At 40.6% G+C, this 15,273-nt stretch overlaps 2 protein-coding genes and 1 non-coding gene across 4 annotated transcripts; 1 reads left to right on the forward strand and 2 right to left on the reverse strand.

Annotated features, from left to right (window-relative positions):
• Window positions 1-487: 487 nt before the first annotated feature.
• On the reverse strand, window positions 488-560 carry trnak-uuu. The gene has a single exon. It is a non-coding gene; the product is annotated as a tRNA-Lys (tRNA).
• A 2,334-nt stretch (window positions 561-2,894) lies between these two features.
• Window positions 2,895-7,270, forward strand: ankzf1 (ankyrin repeat and zinc finger peptidyl tRNA hydrolase 1). Of its 2 annotated transcripts, none has more exons than XM_017424560.3 (16): window positions 2,895-3,006; window positions 3,321-3,467; window positions 3,556-3,674; window positions 3,779-3,881; window positions 3,964-4,166; window positions 4,262-4,368; window positions 4,494-4,647; window positions 4,827-5,049; window positions 5,132-5,227; window positions 5,301-5,483; window positions 5,637-5,759; window positions 5,870-6,146; window positions 6,231-6,342; window positions 6,417-6,584; window positions 6,657-6,727; window positions 6,864-7,270. In XM_017424560.3, the coding sequence occupies exons 1-16, from the start codon at window positions 2,934-2,936 to the stop codon at window positions 6,988-6,990; spliced, it is 2,286 nt and encodes a 761-aa protein (XP_017280049.1). In that variant the 5' UTR covers window positions 2,895-2,933; the 3' UTR covers window positions 6,991-7,270. The 2 variants fall into 2 exon arrangements, with proteins under 2 accessions (XP_017280049.1, XP_017280050.1); XM_017424561.3 differs by having other exon boundaries at window positions 5,322-5,483.
• Window positions 7,271-7,290: 20 nt separating this feature from the next.
• Window positions 7,291-12,283, reverse strand: glb1l (galactosidase, beta 1-like). Its single transcript, XM_017424562.3, has 16 exons — window positions 12,212-12,283; window positions 11,832-12,001; window positions 11,580-11,730; window positions 10,480-10,540; window positions 10,312-10,406; window positions 10,058-10,238; window positions 9,893-9,951; window positions 9,694-9,815; window positions 9,182-9,222; window positions 8,956-9,074; window positions 8,807-8,881; window positions 8,645-8,734; window positions 8,411-8,524; window positions 8,136-8,267; window positions 7,762-7,986; window positions 7,291-7,680 (listed from the first exon to the last, which is right to left on the reverse strand). The coding sequence occupies exons 1-16, from the start codon at window positions 12,281-12,283 to the stop codon at window positions 7,477-7,479; spliced, it is 1,911 nt and encodes a 636-aa protein (XP_017280051.1). The 3' UTR covers window positions 7,291-7,476.
• Window positions 12,284-15,273: the final 2,990 nt, after the last annotated feature.

The raw sequence follows: 15,273 nt of genomic DNA on the forward strand, positions 1-15,273 counted from the left end.
TCTGACCTATTGATAAGAAAACTAAAAGAATTTACTCCAAAATGTGGTATATTTATCTACATTGTCTATTTCTTGTTTAAACATGCTTCAACCACACATTGTACCTGTTCGCTCATTTTTAAATGTGCTTTTATACAAATTTTAAATAAACTAAATACATATATTTCAGTACAGACTAGACAGTGGAAAGTCTGACAAAAACATTTTTTTTTTGTATTTATTGGCACTTAATTAATCGAGCTATGTTAGATTGAAATACATTTAACAACTACTTTTAGACAACTCTGAACTTTGAGGCCACTTTCATGAAATATTGAGTACTATATTATTTTTTTATGGTCAGTTTAAAACAAAAAAGCTTTTAAAGTTATTGAACATTCTGCATCTATCATCTGTCTTTTTCGTTACCCCTGCTCTTGTTTCGCTAATGTTGGTGCATTTTAATTCCAGATATTTTAAAATGCAAAAGGTGAAAAAAAAAATTGAGCGCCCGAACAGGGACTTGAACCCTGGACCCTCAGATTAAAAGTCTGATGCTCTACCGACTGAGCTATCCGGGCTCTGACACGGCCGGCGGAAGTAGCCCTTATAAGACGGAACATGGTCCGCACGTGCACCGTGTATTTATGGTTGCTGTTTCGCCGCCACGCCGCCATGACCGCTTTCTCGTCTGAAGAACCAAGAAATGTCTACGGTACGTCAAGCTGCTGCGGCTGTTTTTCTTTTTTTTTTGCAAGTCTCTGTTTGACAGGGAAAATGTCGGGAAGTTAGCACGCTGCTAAAGTTGAAGAGTTAAGCGCGCGCCTCTCTTTTTCTTGCAGAAACGAACTGAACAGCTGCAGCAGGAGATCCAGGAGAACCTCCGAGAACTGCAGGAGGTGAAGCAGACAACGCTGGTGGTTGAGGAGGAGATAACTTGCAGGTGCCGCACATTTTCGGCTGGTTAACTTCGTAAAACGCACCCGAGCGATTTTGTTTCAACTTACGTGTGCTGTGACGTAATGACGTAAACGCGTTATCAGTGCGTCAGAGCTTTACGAACTCTGAAGTTTGCAAATATCTCGTTTTCTTCACGAAAACAACATATATTGCTATATTTTTTGGTTCTTATTTGTTGCTTTCGTGTTTTATTAGTTAGAATATTTTAGGTTTACCTTAAATTTGAGTTTACTGCGGAAAGGTTTTGAACAACTTTTTATTGACAAATCAAAACATTACAGCAAAAGAATGTAAGCTACTTTTATCTTTGAGGGAAAACGGTATCAGTATGGATGATATTCAACAAATATAATTACTAGAACAAAATAAGGGGAAAGCTAAATTAAAAAAAAGAGGATACTTATACCTAATTTCTTTGACTAGTACATGAAAGACATTTTTAGAATAGGAATTTACACTTAAAAATATATAATCTAACAGATAAAACAAAGCATTGCCTCCATTTTTTTCTTTTTTGCAAAGATGACAAAAACAATACATTTTTCTAATTAATAAAATGAATGAATTAAAGACAATTAATCACTTCCTAAATATATTTATTTTATAATAGAAGCCATCTTAGAACATGCATGTGTGTTTGTATATGAGAGTTTCAACTTTAAGCATTACAAAACAAAAAACAAATAACATGTAATCGTGGGTCATTGTTTTAGCAAATTTTGAGTTTAGATTCCTCTATCTGCAGCAGGAGAGAAACTGAGCGTCAAGTGGAGCTGACGATGGAAAACGGTGAACTCGTCAACGCGTTGCAGCAACTAGGTTGTCTTCTGCAGGAGGAAACGCGTCTCTCAGAGGAACTGAGTACTCAGGCCGCCTCGGACGGGTAACGTGGACTTGTGTTTGCAGTGAGAAAGAAAACGTGAATGTGCAGACTGACACCGTATGCTTCTTCTGTCTCTAAGAATTCAAATGAGTCTTTTAGAAGAAAGGAGCAGGACTGCCACAGACAAAGCAAGGAGCCTTGCTGCTGAAATCCTGGAGGTGAAGGAGCGTCTGGCCAAGGTGAAAGCTCGTCAAAGGGCAGGTAGGGGAAATGTTTGGGCTTTCTATATCCTGATAAGGTTTATCTGAAACAGTTTGTAGCAGTGTCTTTTTTTATCTACAGCACAACCTTCAGCCCCCACTCGAACCAACAAATCAAAAATAAAGCAGCAGAGGAAGTAAAGTCATATTTTCTTTTGTTGAATACACACATTCTGTTTTTCTTTCTTTTTAAAAATATTTTTATTCAATAAATGTGCATCTTGTGTATATTTTTCTAAAACCAATAAAATCTTTTTGTTTATTCTCTACCAGTGGCACTTTGTCTTTTAATTTACATATTCTTACATGTTTTTTATAGAACGGTTAAGTTTCCTGAAGTCAAATGATGCACAAAATAAAATCTCAAATCCAGACTTAAGAACTGAAGAAGAGATGCCACAGAAATGGATCAAAATTTTGTATTTATTCTCGTGATAATATCAGCGAATGTGCTTCAGGTTTCTCCATTTTACGTCTCAGGAATCTCAGACCAAAACACAGCAGAAATATTAGTTTGTGTTTCACCGAGATCTGCCAAAGCTTTTATTCTGGATTCAGATGCATCTATAAAAGATTGCCAAAATGACTTTGATCAATTTACAGAGTTTTCAATCCAATATTTAACATCAATGTGAAGGTAAATAAAAGATGCATGCACTGTGACAGTAAATTATTTTGTTTTAGCTAGGCGGGAAAATAGTTTTGAATATTACTCTCTTATTTATGTTTAAAATTACGCTAAAATTTTCTTTCCATTACACCTCAGACATGTATTTCTTCACACCTGTCGATGTTTGCGTGTTAACTCTTTTGGATTGCGTAATATTTTGCGCCTTAAAGTGACAGAAACACAGATTTAGTGCGTCAGTTCAGGACCTTCGGTCTGTGGACGGGCAGGCGTTTAGGCGTTTATGACCCTCCCGGCTTTCCGTAGTCGATATGAGGAAACAGTTTCTGTCCACATCATTCAGACGTCCTTTTATGGTGAGTAACTTGTTATTTTTAAGTCCGTTAATTGTATCTCATATGAGCAATAGTCTTTTTAAAAAATAGCTAAAAAGATAATAACTTTACCTTTTTTTTTTAAAGAAAACTCCACCGTTTTTCTACAACACGTGCCGTTCTGACAGATATTATTAGCCTAAAAAAGACTGTTTGTTTCATGTTGTACGCAAACATTAAGAGTGATTTAGCTGATTATGATGAACCGACGCAGGAAATATTAATTGTACATATTATTTTAAATGATTCGGAACGTGTGTTGTGACGGGTTGTTTGTTTCTGTATTACCTGGACAGACAAAACAACAAACTGGACAAACAGGATGTCAACTTGTGCCGACTTCCGGACCGTTTTTGACTTGTTCTCAAAAGAAGAGGCTTTTGAACTGAGAGAGGTGAACCCCGACCTAAAGGAGGCTCTGAACTCTGACCCAGCTTCAGACTGTATGTATGAACTGTGACCTCTGGCTTTCATTTGTCATAATAAAAAGAATGTCCTTATTTGTTTGAGTCCCTATTGCTTTACATGCAGGTGTGGAAGACAAAAGTCCAGATGATGAGCGGAGGACAGAAGCCCATTTGCTCAGAGAGGTGTCAGATAAGATGGTCTGCTCAGCCTGCAAATGTCCCTTTAATAATCGTGAGGAACAGGTGAGCACGTGTTGTATTTAACACTCCTTTATTCACTGAAATGAGAGCGTTAACCTTGTTGAACACCAGCTAACGGGTGTATTGTGTGTGTGTGTGTGTTGTAGCGGGAACACTACAAGCTTGACTGGCATCGGTTCAACTTGAGACAAAAGATGGCAGGATCACCTCCGCTCACTGCAGAAGAGTTTGAGAAGAAGACCAGAGCAGGTGATGACATGATGACACATTTAACGTGAGGTTTAACAGAAAAGAAAGGAGGAATGCAACCATTTCTATTTTCACTGGGCAGGAGACCTGTCCAGTATCTCTGGCTCCGAGTCTGATTCGGAGGAAGATAGCGACAGCGGCGGAACGAGGAGCAACGTCACCGGCACAGATAACGAGAGCTCAGTTGAATCTCATTCAATCACCGGTCGACTTTCCAGCAAAGTGGTTTTTCAGAACTCTGCAGGAGAGTATCTGTCGGTCTATCGATGCATTCTGCTCGGAAAGGTGAGGCCAAGCAGGAACAGCGCCTTGCTGGTTGCATTCAGCCTTTTTTTTTTTTAAATGATCACAAATTGATTTCATCTTATTTTCTGTTTCAGTCAGAGGAGTCTGATCCAGTTTCCTCCCTGAAGTCTATAAATGAGAAGACTGTGTGGGTCATTCTGATGACAGGAGGAGGACACTTTGCTGGTGCTGTGTTTGAAGGGTAAGTTTTTTAGAGTCTAAATGGCTGCAATTGGAAGCAAAATAGATAAACAGTGTGTTAGCATCAATACATGAAAGAGATAAAACTGATAAAGAAAACAAAACACCCATGTGTTTGTGTTTTAGAAAACAAGTCGTCCATCACAAGACTTTCCACCGATACACGGTGCGAGCAAAGAGAGGCACCGCTCAGGGACTCAGAGATTCTCAGAACCGCAGTCACACGCCGAAGTCTGCCGGAGCGGTTCTGAGGCGGTACAACGAGGCAGCTCTCGTCAAGGCAAGATAACGGCCTATTTAACCTGCTCCAACACTTGTAGTTAGACTAGCAAAGACATGATCACTTGTCAGGTTGATGTTCTGCAAGTGATCAGGATATGTTTCGATTTCCAGGACTTTTCTCACAAGGTAAGGTTTTTTTGTCATGTGCTTCATTTCATAAGTTAATTTCCTTTGCAGGACATTCAAGATCTTCTGCTTACTTGGGCTGAACACTTGAACAAGGCCTCTGCAGTGTTTGTGCGAGCCCCTAGCTACAACAAGACCATCTTTTTGGGCGGCCGTGGAGCACCGCTTGATAAAAAAGATCCCCGGATCCGTTCCATTCCCTTCGCCACACGCAGAGCTACGTTTCGAGAGGTACAGCGCGTACATGGTCTCCTCTCTACTGTTCACGTGTATGGTAAGTGTAATGACGTGTTTCGACGATCCGTATGTCGCAGCCAGGGTGTAATTGTTGAATAATCAGAACTGTCACTCTGCAGGGAAAGACCCAGACATGTCTGCAGTGTTTAGTCCATCTAAGAAGATGTGGAAAAACGGCAAACCTGCAGCACAAAAGATCCCAGATCAGGAGGAAGGTATGTTGATATCTCTATGCTGGAAAGTCATATTTTGTGCTTAGATATTAAACTTGCTAAATTTTTGATTCAGATTTATTGCTGGCACCAACAGAAGAAAATCAGGAAAGCTCAGATGAAGAGGAAGGGGAGATCCAGCTGGAAATGGTGGAGCTCACTTTAGGAACTCTACACCTCAGGGAGTCAGAAATTTATCCCCCCAGGCGCAAGAAAAGGAGGCGGAGACGGAAGGAGGGAGCAAAGCAACAATATGATAGTAGGACTAGATCAGTGTAACATAATGTCCATGTCTTTTTATTTATATATATATATATATATATATATATATATATATATATATATATATATATATATATATATATATATATTACAACACAAATAATATATACTGTGAAATCATGTGTTGCAGAAAAGAGTAATGAAGAAGCAGATGATCAAGAAGAAACGGTTCCAGAAGCAACACCAGCAGAAGTTGAATCTCCTGGACAGATTCAATCTTTGAAAAAGAATATGAGTAAAAAAGAAGAAGATGGTGAGAACAGATTCATTTATTCATTCTAGTGCTCAGCTTTTTCAGCTCTGCAAAGCTTTGAAATACCCAATTTCCTGACTCTCATTATTAAGCTTTCTGCATCTCCCTAGATGTTGACTCGTGCGAATATGGCCTGAGGGATGCGCTGTTTACGGCATGCAAAATAGGAGATGTAGGTGCTCTCTGTAGTCTCCTTCAGCTTCCTCGGGAAATGGAAGAGAACTGTGGGAAGATGGAGAGCGGCCCTGCTGTGCTTCCAAGTCCTTTAAGTCTCCTCAATAAGCCTATAGACTCATCAGGGTTCACTTTGCTGCACGTTGCTGCAGCAGCTGCACAAAAGGCTGTCGTCAGGCTGCTCCTCGACGAGGGAGCAGATCCTGCCTGCAGGTACCAGGAATTATATTGTCACATAATAGTGAAGTAAATTTTCAGAATAATTACAGACTTTATGGTTTCAACGCCTCTTTACAGGGATAACAAAGGCCAGACGCCGTATATTGTCGCCCCTGACAAAGACACGAGGAGCGTTTTCCGTAAATACATGGGCGAGAATCCCGAGAAGTATGACTACGTCAAGGCACAGGTAAGCTTAACCTGTGTGATTTCCCACACGTATTAGAAGCAGACAGCTCATGGTTTAGCGCTGTGCACCTCCAGGTCCCCGGGCCGCTCACAGCGGAGACCGAATCCAAAAAGGCAGAGAAGAAAAAGGCCCAAAGGGCTCAGAGAAAACAGAGAGATAAAGAGCAGAAGGAGGAAAAGAGGAAACAGGAGTTGGAAGAAGAAGAAAAGAGGAAGTTTGCATCTTTGACAGATCGGGAAAAGGTAGGTAAATGTGTGTTTTCTGATTTTTAGTGTAACTCGTTTGGATATGTGAATTATTTCCTGTGGTTATAGAGAGCTTTGGCAGCAGAGAGGAGGTTGGCAGAGCAAGTTGCTGCAAAAGGAGTTAGCCTCTCTGATGTCAAGTAAGTTTAAAGCAAATGGTTTCATTCAGCTGCATCAGAATTATTTAAATTAGGCAAAATGTTAATGATCAGATATTACAAAGCTGTCCTTGAATTTGGTTTTGTTTTTTTGTCTCGTGTTCTTTCCTATCAACAGGAGGTGCTGGCTGTGTGGAGAATCTCTGCTTGGCAAGATCCCGTTTCACTACCTAGAGTTTTCATTCTGCTCTCCACGCTGTGTTCAAGCACATCGGAAAGCAAATGTTCCCTCAGGCAAGACCTAGCACTCATTTGAAAAACTTTTAATTAGTAGGAAGCGCCCTCATTAAAACTATTTGAGCATTTGGCTCTTTGGGACTCTGTTTAGCGCTTATTTCAATTTAAGTTGGAAAAAAAAATCTATATTTCTAATTAAATCTTGTCAAATTAACTCCAGTAAATAGATGAAGAAACTATGAAAGTGTAATAAAATAAATATACAATGTCTTTCAGTATGTGGTGCTATAACAAATGATGAAAGAAAGTCTATAAACAAACTAATAAACTTTATATTTTTCCAACGGCTTAATGAAGACACGACAAAATCATTTTTTGGTGAATGTTGTATAAAAACATTCAAGGAGCTGATGAACAATTGACAATATATCAAACACAGAAGCACAGGAATGATGCGGAAGAAACAGTTATTTCTCTCGCATCAGATCAGCTGGTCAGAGGTTTGTGTATATAGCTGCTTCAAGCTGTTATCGAGATGAAATGACCGTCGACTGTCAAGATTTTCCAGCGGTGGCGTTGAGCTGAGGCCGATCCATGAAGAAGACCCGCAGGTGTGCCGGGGCCCCCTCCAGCTCCAGCAGCGTGATATTGTTGGGCAGACTGGTGCTGAGCAGAGGCCCAGGAACATACAGAGTCTGCTGAGGGCCCCTGGCTGGCCAGTATCGTCCCAGGTTCACCCCGTTAATCCAAACCTGACCCTGATCAGAAACAAAAATGAGCACAGCTGATTCATTTATTCTCCTTTTGGAGGCAAGTTTTAAACCAACATAAGTCCGTACCTTTGTCCATTCCTTGAGCCTCAGAAAAGTGTCCCTCGCCAGGCCGTTGGGTTGTAAGGTCCCCATGTAGAAGATGGGTCCAACTGAAGGCTCCTTCTGTTGGGAGACGGACTTCTGATTGTCTGAATGAGGCCATCCTCGAGAAATGGCTCCATCAATGTCCAAAGGGTAGATCTTCCAGTCAGTCAGGATGTCTTTACCCAAAATCAAGTTGCTCAACAGGCCCTGAAATCCACAAATAGTTATATACCGGTGTATATATAATAGTTTCACCACCTATAAAAGGACTTTAAGTTATGTCTGAGCTTTTTTTCTTGTTCTAGAGACCTTAAATACCAGCTTAATCTCTAAGATAGGTGATGCTGTTGCCTTGCCTTGTAGTCATTAATTTTGCTGCCGAAGTTAACTCTGCCCATGTTTTCAACCAGGATGTCCAGCGTGTCCCCCTGCTGTCCCGTTACATTCATCACAAGCGCCGTGTCTCTTTGAAGCAGGCCTTGAAAAACCTGTTGATTGACATTTATTAGCATGATTATGAACAACAACACAGGCAAGCTTGGCCTTAACCTGTTTTTTTTTTTTTGTTTTTTTTCCCTGACCTGTAAATCTGAATGGCTGGATAAACAAAACGTTCACAGAAAGCCCTTACCCCATTGACAGACACGTATGCGCGGTCGTGAACCCCATTCAGTGGAGATATAAGTGGCGTGGGCTCGGAGAGGTCCTGGGGCAGCGTAGTCCGATACAGCACATACCCATAGTACTGAACACAATAGACGTGACAGGTTGCAGACACAACAGTCTAGAAGTTTTCCATGTTTCAAGAGATTCACTGTGTCTGTAGTGCTAGGCTCTTCTCTGTTGTTGCCCTCAGACACCATACCTGTTTCACCTCTTCAAACGTCAGAGGATACTCCGACTGGACTGGCCCCAGAGGAGAGATGGTGTTCAACAAACTGCTAATGTTTCCAACCTGTAAAAGTTCATCTGTATTAGACATGCTGAAAACATGCTTGCCATCATCGGTTTTCTGAAATGATTCTACCTTTTTCAGCGTAACAAAGCCATAGGCAAACTTAGGAGTTGCTGGTGGCATGGGCCCAGGGGGAACTTCCCTAAACTAATTAGAAAATTTGATAAATTACCAATCCTAATCAATCAGGACACCACTTTAGGCTGTCCGATCAGTTGTACCTGCTTTATCACATCTCTGATGGCCAACAGCTTCTCTGTGGGGTCTCCTGCCTCGCTCAGCGGGGCGTCATAATCATAACTTGTCACCACTGAGTGGAACCTGGTGTCGTGATCCGCACCTTTTACGAGAGAAGTAAGGAATCATTGGGAAAATATTACACTGCTGGGTTTTTATCTAAATTATGGCATATAAAAACATAATTATAATGAAAAGAGATGTATTTACCATTCCAGTAGCCAAAGTTGGTCCCGCCTTCAAACATGTACCTGAGAAGTAAGAAGGGAAAGGAGAATGGGTTCAAGGAAATTTTGTTAATAAAATCAAAATGCGACTTTCTGTCCACATACAATATTTATGGCACATTTATCTTGCGTTTTATTTGCCTTTCTCATAAAGTGTCCGAAGAAGACCAACACTGATCAATGATGCTTACGTTCGTTCCCAAGACCTTATAAGGTAGAAAATGTCCTTTTAATAAAATGTATCACAAACTCCCCATAAGTGGATCAATCTGAATCTGAAAATGGACCCTAACAAAATCCAGATTTACTCTTGTTTCATTGTTTGCAATATTTTCAACTGTTTAAAGATGGTGCTTTTTATATATATATATATATCCACATCCTGTGACTGGGCACTGGTAAAGTTATCACTTTATGGACACTGGATCTGCAGACTAATCAGATATGTACAGAGAGGATGAACGGGTGGAAGCTCGAGGTTTCAGGGACACATACATGTTGACGTTGGCCCCCATGGTTAGCATTTCTCCTAGCACTCTGCTGACCTTCTGAGCATCAACCACGGCGTGCTGATCCCCCCAGTGGTCCAACCAGCCCGTGTAGAACTCTGAGTTTACCTGCAACACCATTCAAACCACGTTACATTTACCATCAACGCGTGTTTGAGCGATTGATGGATCCACGTGCAACAAACCAGGGGTCCTCGGGGCTCAAATCGTCTTTGGCGTTTGAAGGCGTCAGATATGTTGTTGTCTGAGGAAAAACAATAAGCAATTTTAAAAAATCTAATTTTTCTTGAGTAATACCAAGAAAAGATAAATGCTGTTTTATCCCTAAGACATTGTCACATCAGACCAACCCGCGCCGAAGTCCACCGTGGCGTATAACCCGTCCAGCGTCCCACATGTCATTTCCTTGTCTGTGTTTCCATCGGTGGTGAACAGGACGACGTCCTCACCCAGAAAGAAGCGGAACATCGTTCGCAGGTGGCGCATGTAGTTGTAGTCGCAAGCATAGTAGCTGCCATATTCATTCTCGACCTGATGTTAAGGCAATGCATTAAAACCCGTAACCACAGTCTAAATGATCACAGGTATCCACTCGGCCTCTTACCTGGACGGTGATGATGTTACCCCCGTTGATATAGAGCCACGGTTTGATTTTAGGGAGGAGGACAGCGAGCCAGCTGTTCACTGCCTCCAGGTAATCTGGAACAGAAGAAACAGGAATTAATGGCAAATTCGACGCACGTGAAAGGAGATGTACGAGTGCAGGCACTACCTGTGTCTGCTGAGCGAAGTATGATGTTTGGTTTCTGAAGCAACCATGCTGGTAATCCACCCTGAAACATGAATCAGAGACAATGTTTGTGATTTGTCAGTAAGAGTCAGATCCTGTTATCTCATCAGTACGTCTGTCTTCTATAACTGTGTGAAGTCAACAAGCAACTGGAAGAACTGCCTTGTTTACTTATTTACATGCAAAAAAGTTCAATACCTGTGTACATCAGGGTGCAGTTAGTTATACTAATGGCTTTTCCTGGTCTGGAGGTGTTACATTTACATCTATACTTAGTCTGATCATAAATATTTCATCATCTTTTGAATTCTGTTTAAATGTAATGGAACTGTAAACAAAGATGGAGGAGCTGTACTTCTTCCTTAAGACTATTTGTATTATTTGTACCACTTTATTCGACCAGATGCAAAAAAAAAAATGCAAATATAATCTTTGCTCTGGTAGTTTAACAATGACCAATGCTCAGAACCATGGGCAGGATTAATACTGTATTTTAGCTGAGATTATACCATTGTTTTTGAGGTTTAAAAGGTAATGTGAAGTCTAACTTGGTGGCCTTCAAACAGCTTTAAGGCTTATGATTCAAGTAATGTTAGATATACTGTAAGTAGATTACAGTAATAGATCAATCTCTTTATTTGAGCATTTTTAATTGTAGGATGAAGTTTATTTGGTGAAAACATCTTTGAAGGTTCATGGGAACCTCAATGCTTGGGAACCATGTCAAAATATCAGAGTACGGATGCCACTATGCTATGTTTTAATGTATCAAATAGTTGTTTTTGCTCCTTTGTTAAGGTTCAAATTATCGGACATCTAACAGGTGAACATGTTAGGATTTTAGGATGACAAAAACATCTCGCTGTCATCATGGGAGCCATCACCGACCAGCAGGCGGAAACATTCATAAAGATCCATTTGTGGTCATAAAATCTGCTATAACACATCATAGTATTTGTGCCATGTTATAATCTATTTTTGTCTTATAAAGGATGCCTTCTTTTGCTTATCAGTTTCCCTCCTTTAGACTGATGTTTAAGTTAATACAGCTTGTTGTACAGTGACACGAACAGACTTTTCACCATTTCCCATTCTGCACAGATGTAGGGTCCAGGACGCAGGATCACCAGAAGGCCCGTCTGGTTGGCCAAGTTTAAAAAGTACTCCAAGTCTCTGTCTCCTGTGAAGTTGTAGACTCCCTGAGCTGCTTCATGGAAGTTCCAAGGCACGTACCTGTTTACACAAAGAGTCCAACGTAAGAAGTTTTTTTTACGGAAAGATACAGCCTTAGTGAGCATGTGTTTCTGGGATGAAGCTGGATGTGTTCAGCTTACACTTGGATGGCGTTGAGTCCAGTCATGTACATCTTCACAAGGCGGTCCTTCCAGTAGTAACGAGGAATTCTGGAGTAATGGATGCTTCCTGAGATGTACTGAAAAGGCTTCCCATCTTTCAGGAAGGAGTTGTTCTTGTAGTCTATGGAAAAATACCTCGATGCAGACGCCTGCAAGAGAGATCACAGAAATTCAAGAGAGGAAATTCTACACCTGAAAGTCTAGATTTTAAGTAAAACAGGAAAATGCTGATCACTGATTGTTGTAAAAAACTCATCATGGTTGCACTTAAAGATAATAAAACTGCGCCTTCTGCTGGTAGAAAACCCTCAAGAGGAGCAGAAATGATCATGATCAGCTGACTGAACTTTGTTCCTTACCAGATCTCCTCTGAGAGGTGATGAGCAGGCAGAGATCACTGCCGAGAGGAGTAAAACAGCAGCAGCAGCCATGACTGCTGCCTCTTTTTGGAAGTTTTACCTAAAACACAGACATCCCTGACAGGAAATGTTCTTTTATAGCAGGCTCAGTGCTTCCAGTTTCTCATGCACGTCTGTTTGGTTTACAGAAACTCCATCCTGCTGCTCACGAGCTCCATCATGTGACTCTCAGCGGTCGAACCCGCAGGGTCCTAAAGCCCGTCCTATTCAAGTCCAACTCAACTCAGGGACATCTTGGACATGTCCTGCTTTAACTGTAGTTTAAATCCATTTTTTAAAATATAAGTTTCCTAATAACAATAACAGATTAAAGCAATTATCTGTGAATATACAGCCCAGAGATCTAGTTAGAAAGTCCTGTTAAATGTGTCTAAAGTGCACTCAAGCATAATCTTTGCTTAATTTGAAATTCTAGTCACATATAAAGTTGTCTTTTTGTTCGTTTATTTATTTATAAATTACATAAATTATACAGAAATTAGTAGCTTTCCCCTATCAGGGTGAGCTGTACCTATACACATCAACACATACCTATGTAATAAATGAAAATCTAACTGTTCAGCTGTGTACCTCAGGGAGCCACTTTATAATGAAATGCTTTCCCAGCACGCTGTTGGTGTTGTGCTCTGCTTTGTGCAGGCTGGGAACAATTCCCTTTCTATTTGGAGAGGTAGAATAACAAAGCGGCCAGTTCAGGAACAGTTTGCTTTAGTCTTCCTAAACACGTAAACTGATCCTAACACTTTGAACAAAAGGGTTTGTTTCTGCTCGGCTTTTTTAAATGTTTGTGGTCTGTTTTGAGGCTTACGCCATCATAATAACCCAATATAAGAATTTATTTGTTATAAATATATTTGCCTTTCTGTGGACACTAGATGGTGCTCTAATACTTTTAGAGTACAGAATTAGGCCGCTTTCACATTTTTAATTTATTGATGTAATATTTTAAATTTAGCTCCTTTTAGTTGCATATAAACACTTTTTCCTCTTTAGTCACTATATCTGAAAACGTTGATCGCTTTCGAGGATGTGGAGAACATCAGTGAGAGATCAAAGTTGTTCCTGGGATGCATTTGCTTCTGCTGAGTGCACCATTGTGGTTAAAGGGGGCTCTTAAGTGGGAGTGCATTGGATGATGCAGTAACGTCTAATGGGAACAGTAGTTTATCTCTGTCTGACCCGCAAGCACAAAGCAATTTTCCTCCTAATTTGGACTGATAATGCTTACATTTGCCGACTTCCTATAGTTACATATAAATCTCTTTATCACTTCATTTGTCTTTGAAGGAACATTTCCGATCTCATTCTTCATAGCCTAAAAATCTCAAAAGAATTCAATCAGTGTGCTCACACTGGCTAATGACAAGATCTGGAGTGCAGATAGGACTAATGTTCGGGCTTTGTGGCTCATTAGGCCACTGTTCAATGCAGTTTATTGTTCTGGGAACGAGAGCAATGGCATACACTGGTTTGTAATTTGGTTACGAGCACTTTCTTAGGGGCCTGAGGAGAGCGTGCCTATAGCCCATCTTTAAGGCTCTTGAGTTTGTGGAAAATAGATGTTCAAGCCACAAAAAGGAAAAAAAAAACTGAGTAATGCACTGAGAGCAATTACAGAGGCACTCCAGCAGAAGTGGAAGAATGACTTAAAGAACAACAGGAAAACAAGAAGCTGCTTAGCTCTTAATACAGACCCTTTACAATTCACATTACTTAAAAACAAACAAAATTAAAAAACGCTTCATTTAACTTGAACGTTGAAGTCCAGGTTTTAATTCCTACTGTGTGGAGATGCAGAGAAACACCCGAGGGTTGGGCGTCCACTCAGTGAAGTCATTTCTCCGGGGTCTGTAATTAGATTGGACCCTCCCCTCTGTCCCACCACCCCCAGAGTAAACCCTCTTTGTTGTCTCTGGTGGAAGCAGGTGCTTTCACAAACCCTCTGGCCCCCTGATACTCCCACCTTCAACAAGTACAGTCCAGATCATCTGGAGCAGCTGACAGTTTTACATAAATGTAAATGCCACTTGTCATGAGGACACCTGCTCAGCTCCTCTCATGAAGACGGGTATAAAGCTGAACGCAATATTTCAAACCTTTTGAAGTGGGGTTCTTTGGAAATGAGTAATTAATATCTTACCTGTTATAGATAGCACTTTGAACTCAGGGGCGCCTCCAAGGGGGAGCCAGGGAGGCAACCTTATAAATTTGCTTCTCTAAGCTTGGAGAAATAAAACACAAATAACTTTTTGAGTGGGGCTAGGCCCAAAGTAGATTCCTACCAACGTAAAAGAATGCAAATATTTCATAATAAATCATGCACACACTGTTTATTAAACCTTTTCACAACTGTCCGTTTAACATCACGTAGTTATTCTAATATTGTGATCTGAACCTGAAGAGCCTGAGCTTGAACCAGACGTGCTATTTGTGCTGTCAAATAGCCACAGAATTAAATAATTAAATAACTGGAAATGACCGTGTAAAGTCAGATTGCCGACAGCGTAAAAGTTTTCAAAACAGTGGCTTTTATTGTGGTAAGACTAGCCATTAGCGTGCCGGTCCTGTCAAAATTAAACTTTCTCCAAAAACCGAGGCTGTTTAGGGAGCTAACTCCAAAAGTGGAGGTACTGACTGTTTTTAACCTTTCCACAGAACCCCACTTCAAGAGATATGAAGTCTTGCTTTAAGCTTGTATGAATGAGTTTACACACAGACGCTTGTGGCTTTTAAAACATCATCATTCCTCTCGGGTGTTCAGGTAGGCATCTCTTATTCATCTCAGTGAATTTTCCATGGATTTAAGCTGCATCTTTTAGTGCCTTTACTGTCTTCATGTTATCACTTTGACAAGAAAAAAAGTGGAAATTTAACACCTCATTATAGCTGATAGCAGTTTTGCACAGTGATAAATCATCCACTGAAGCACCGGCTCTGGTGTTTTCTTCCAAGTCTCACATGAAAAGCTTTTGTTTCGTTCTGTAATCTTATACATTGTTAGC

This window comes from Kryptolebias marmoratus, linkage group LG6, assembly GCF_001649575.2.
Source record: "Kryptolebias marmoratus isolate JLee-2015 linkage group LG6, ASM164957v2, whole genome shotgun sequence".
In the NCBI taxonomy this organism is placed as follows: Eukaryota; Metazoa; Chordata; class Actinopteri; order Cyprinodontiformes; family Rivulidae; genus Kryptolebias; species Kryptolebias marmoratus.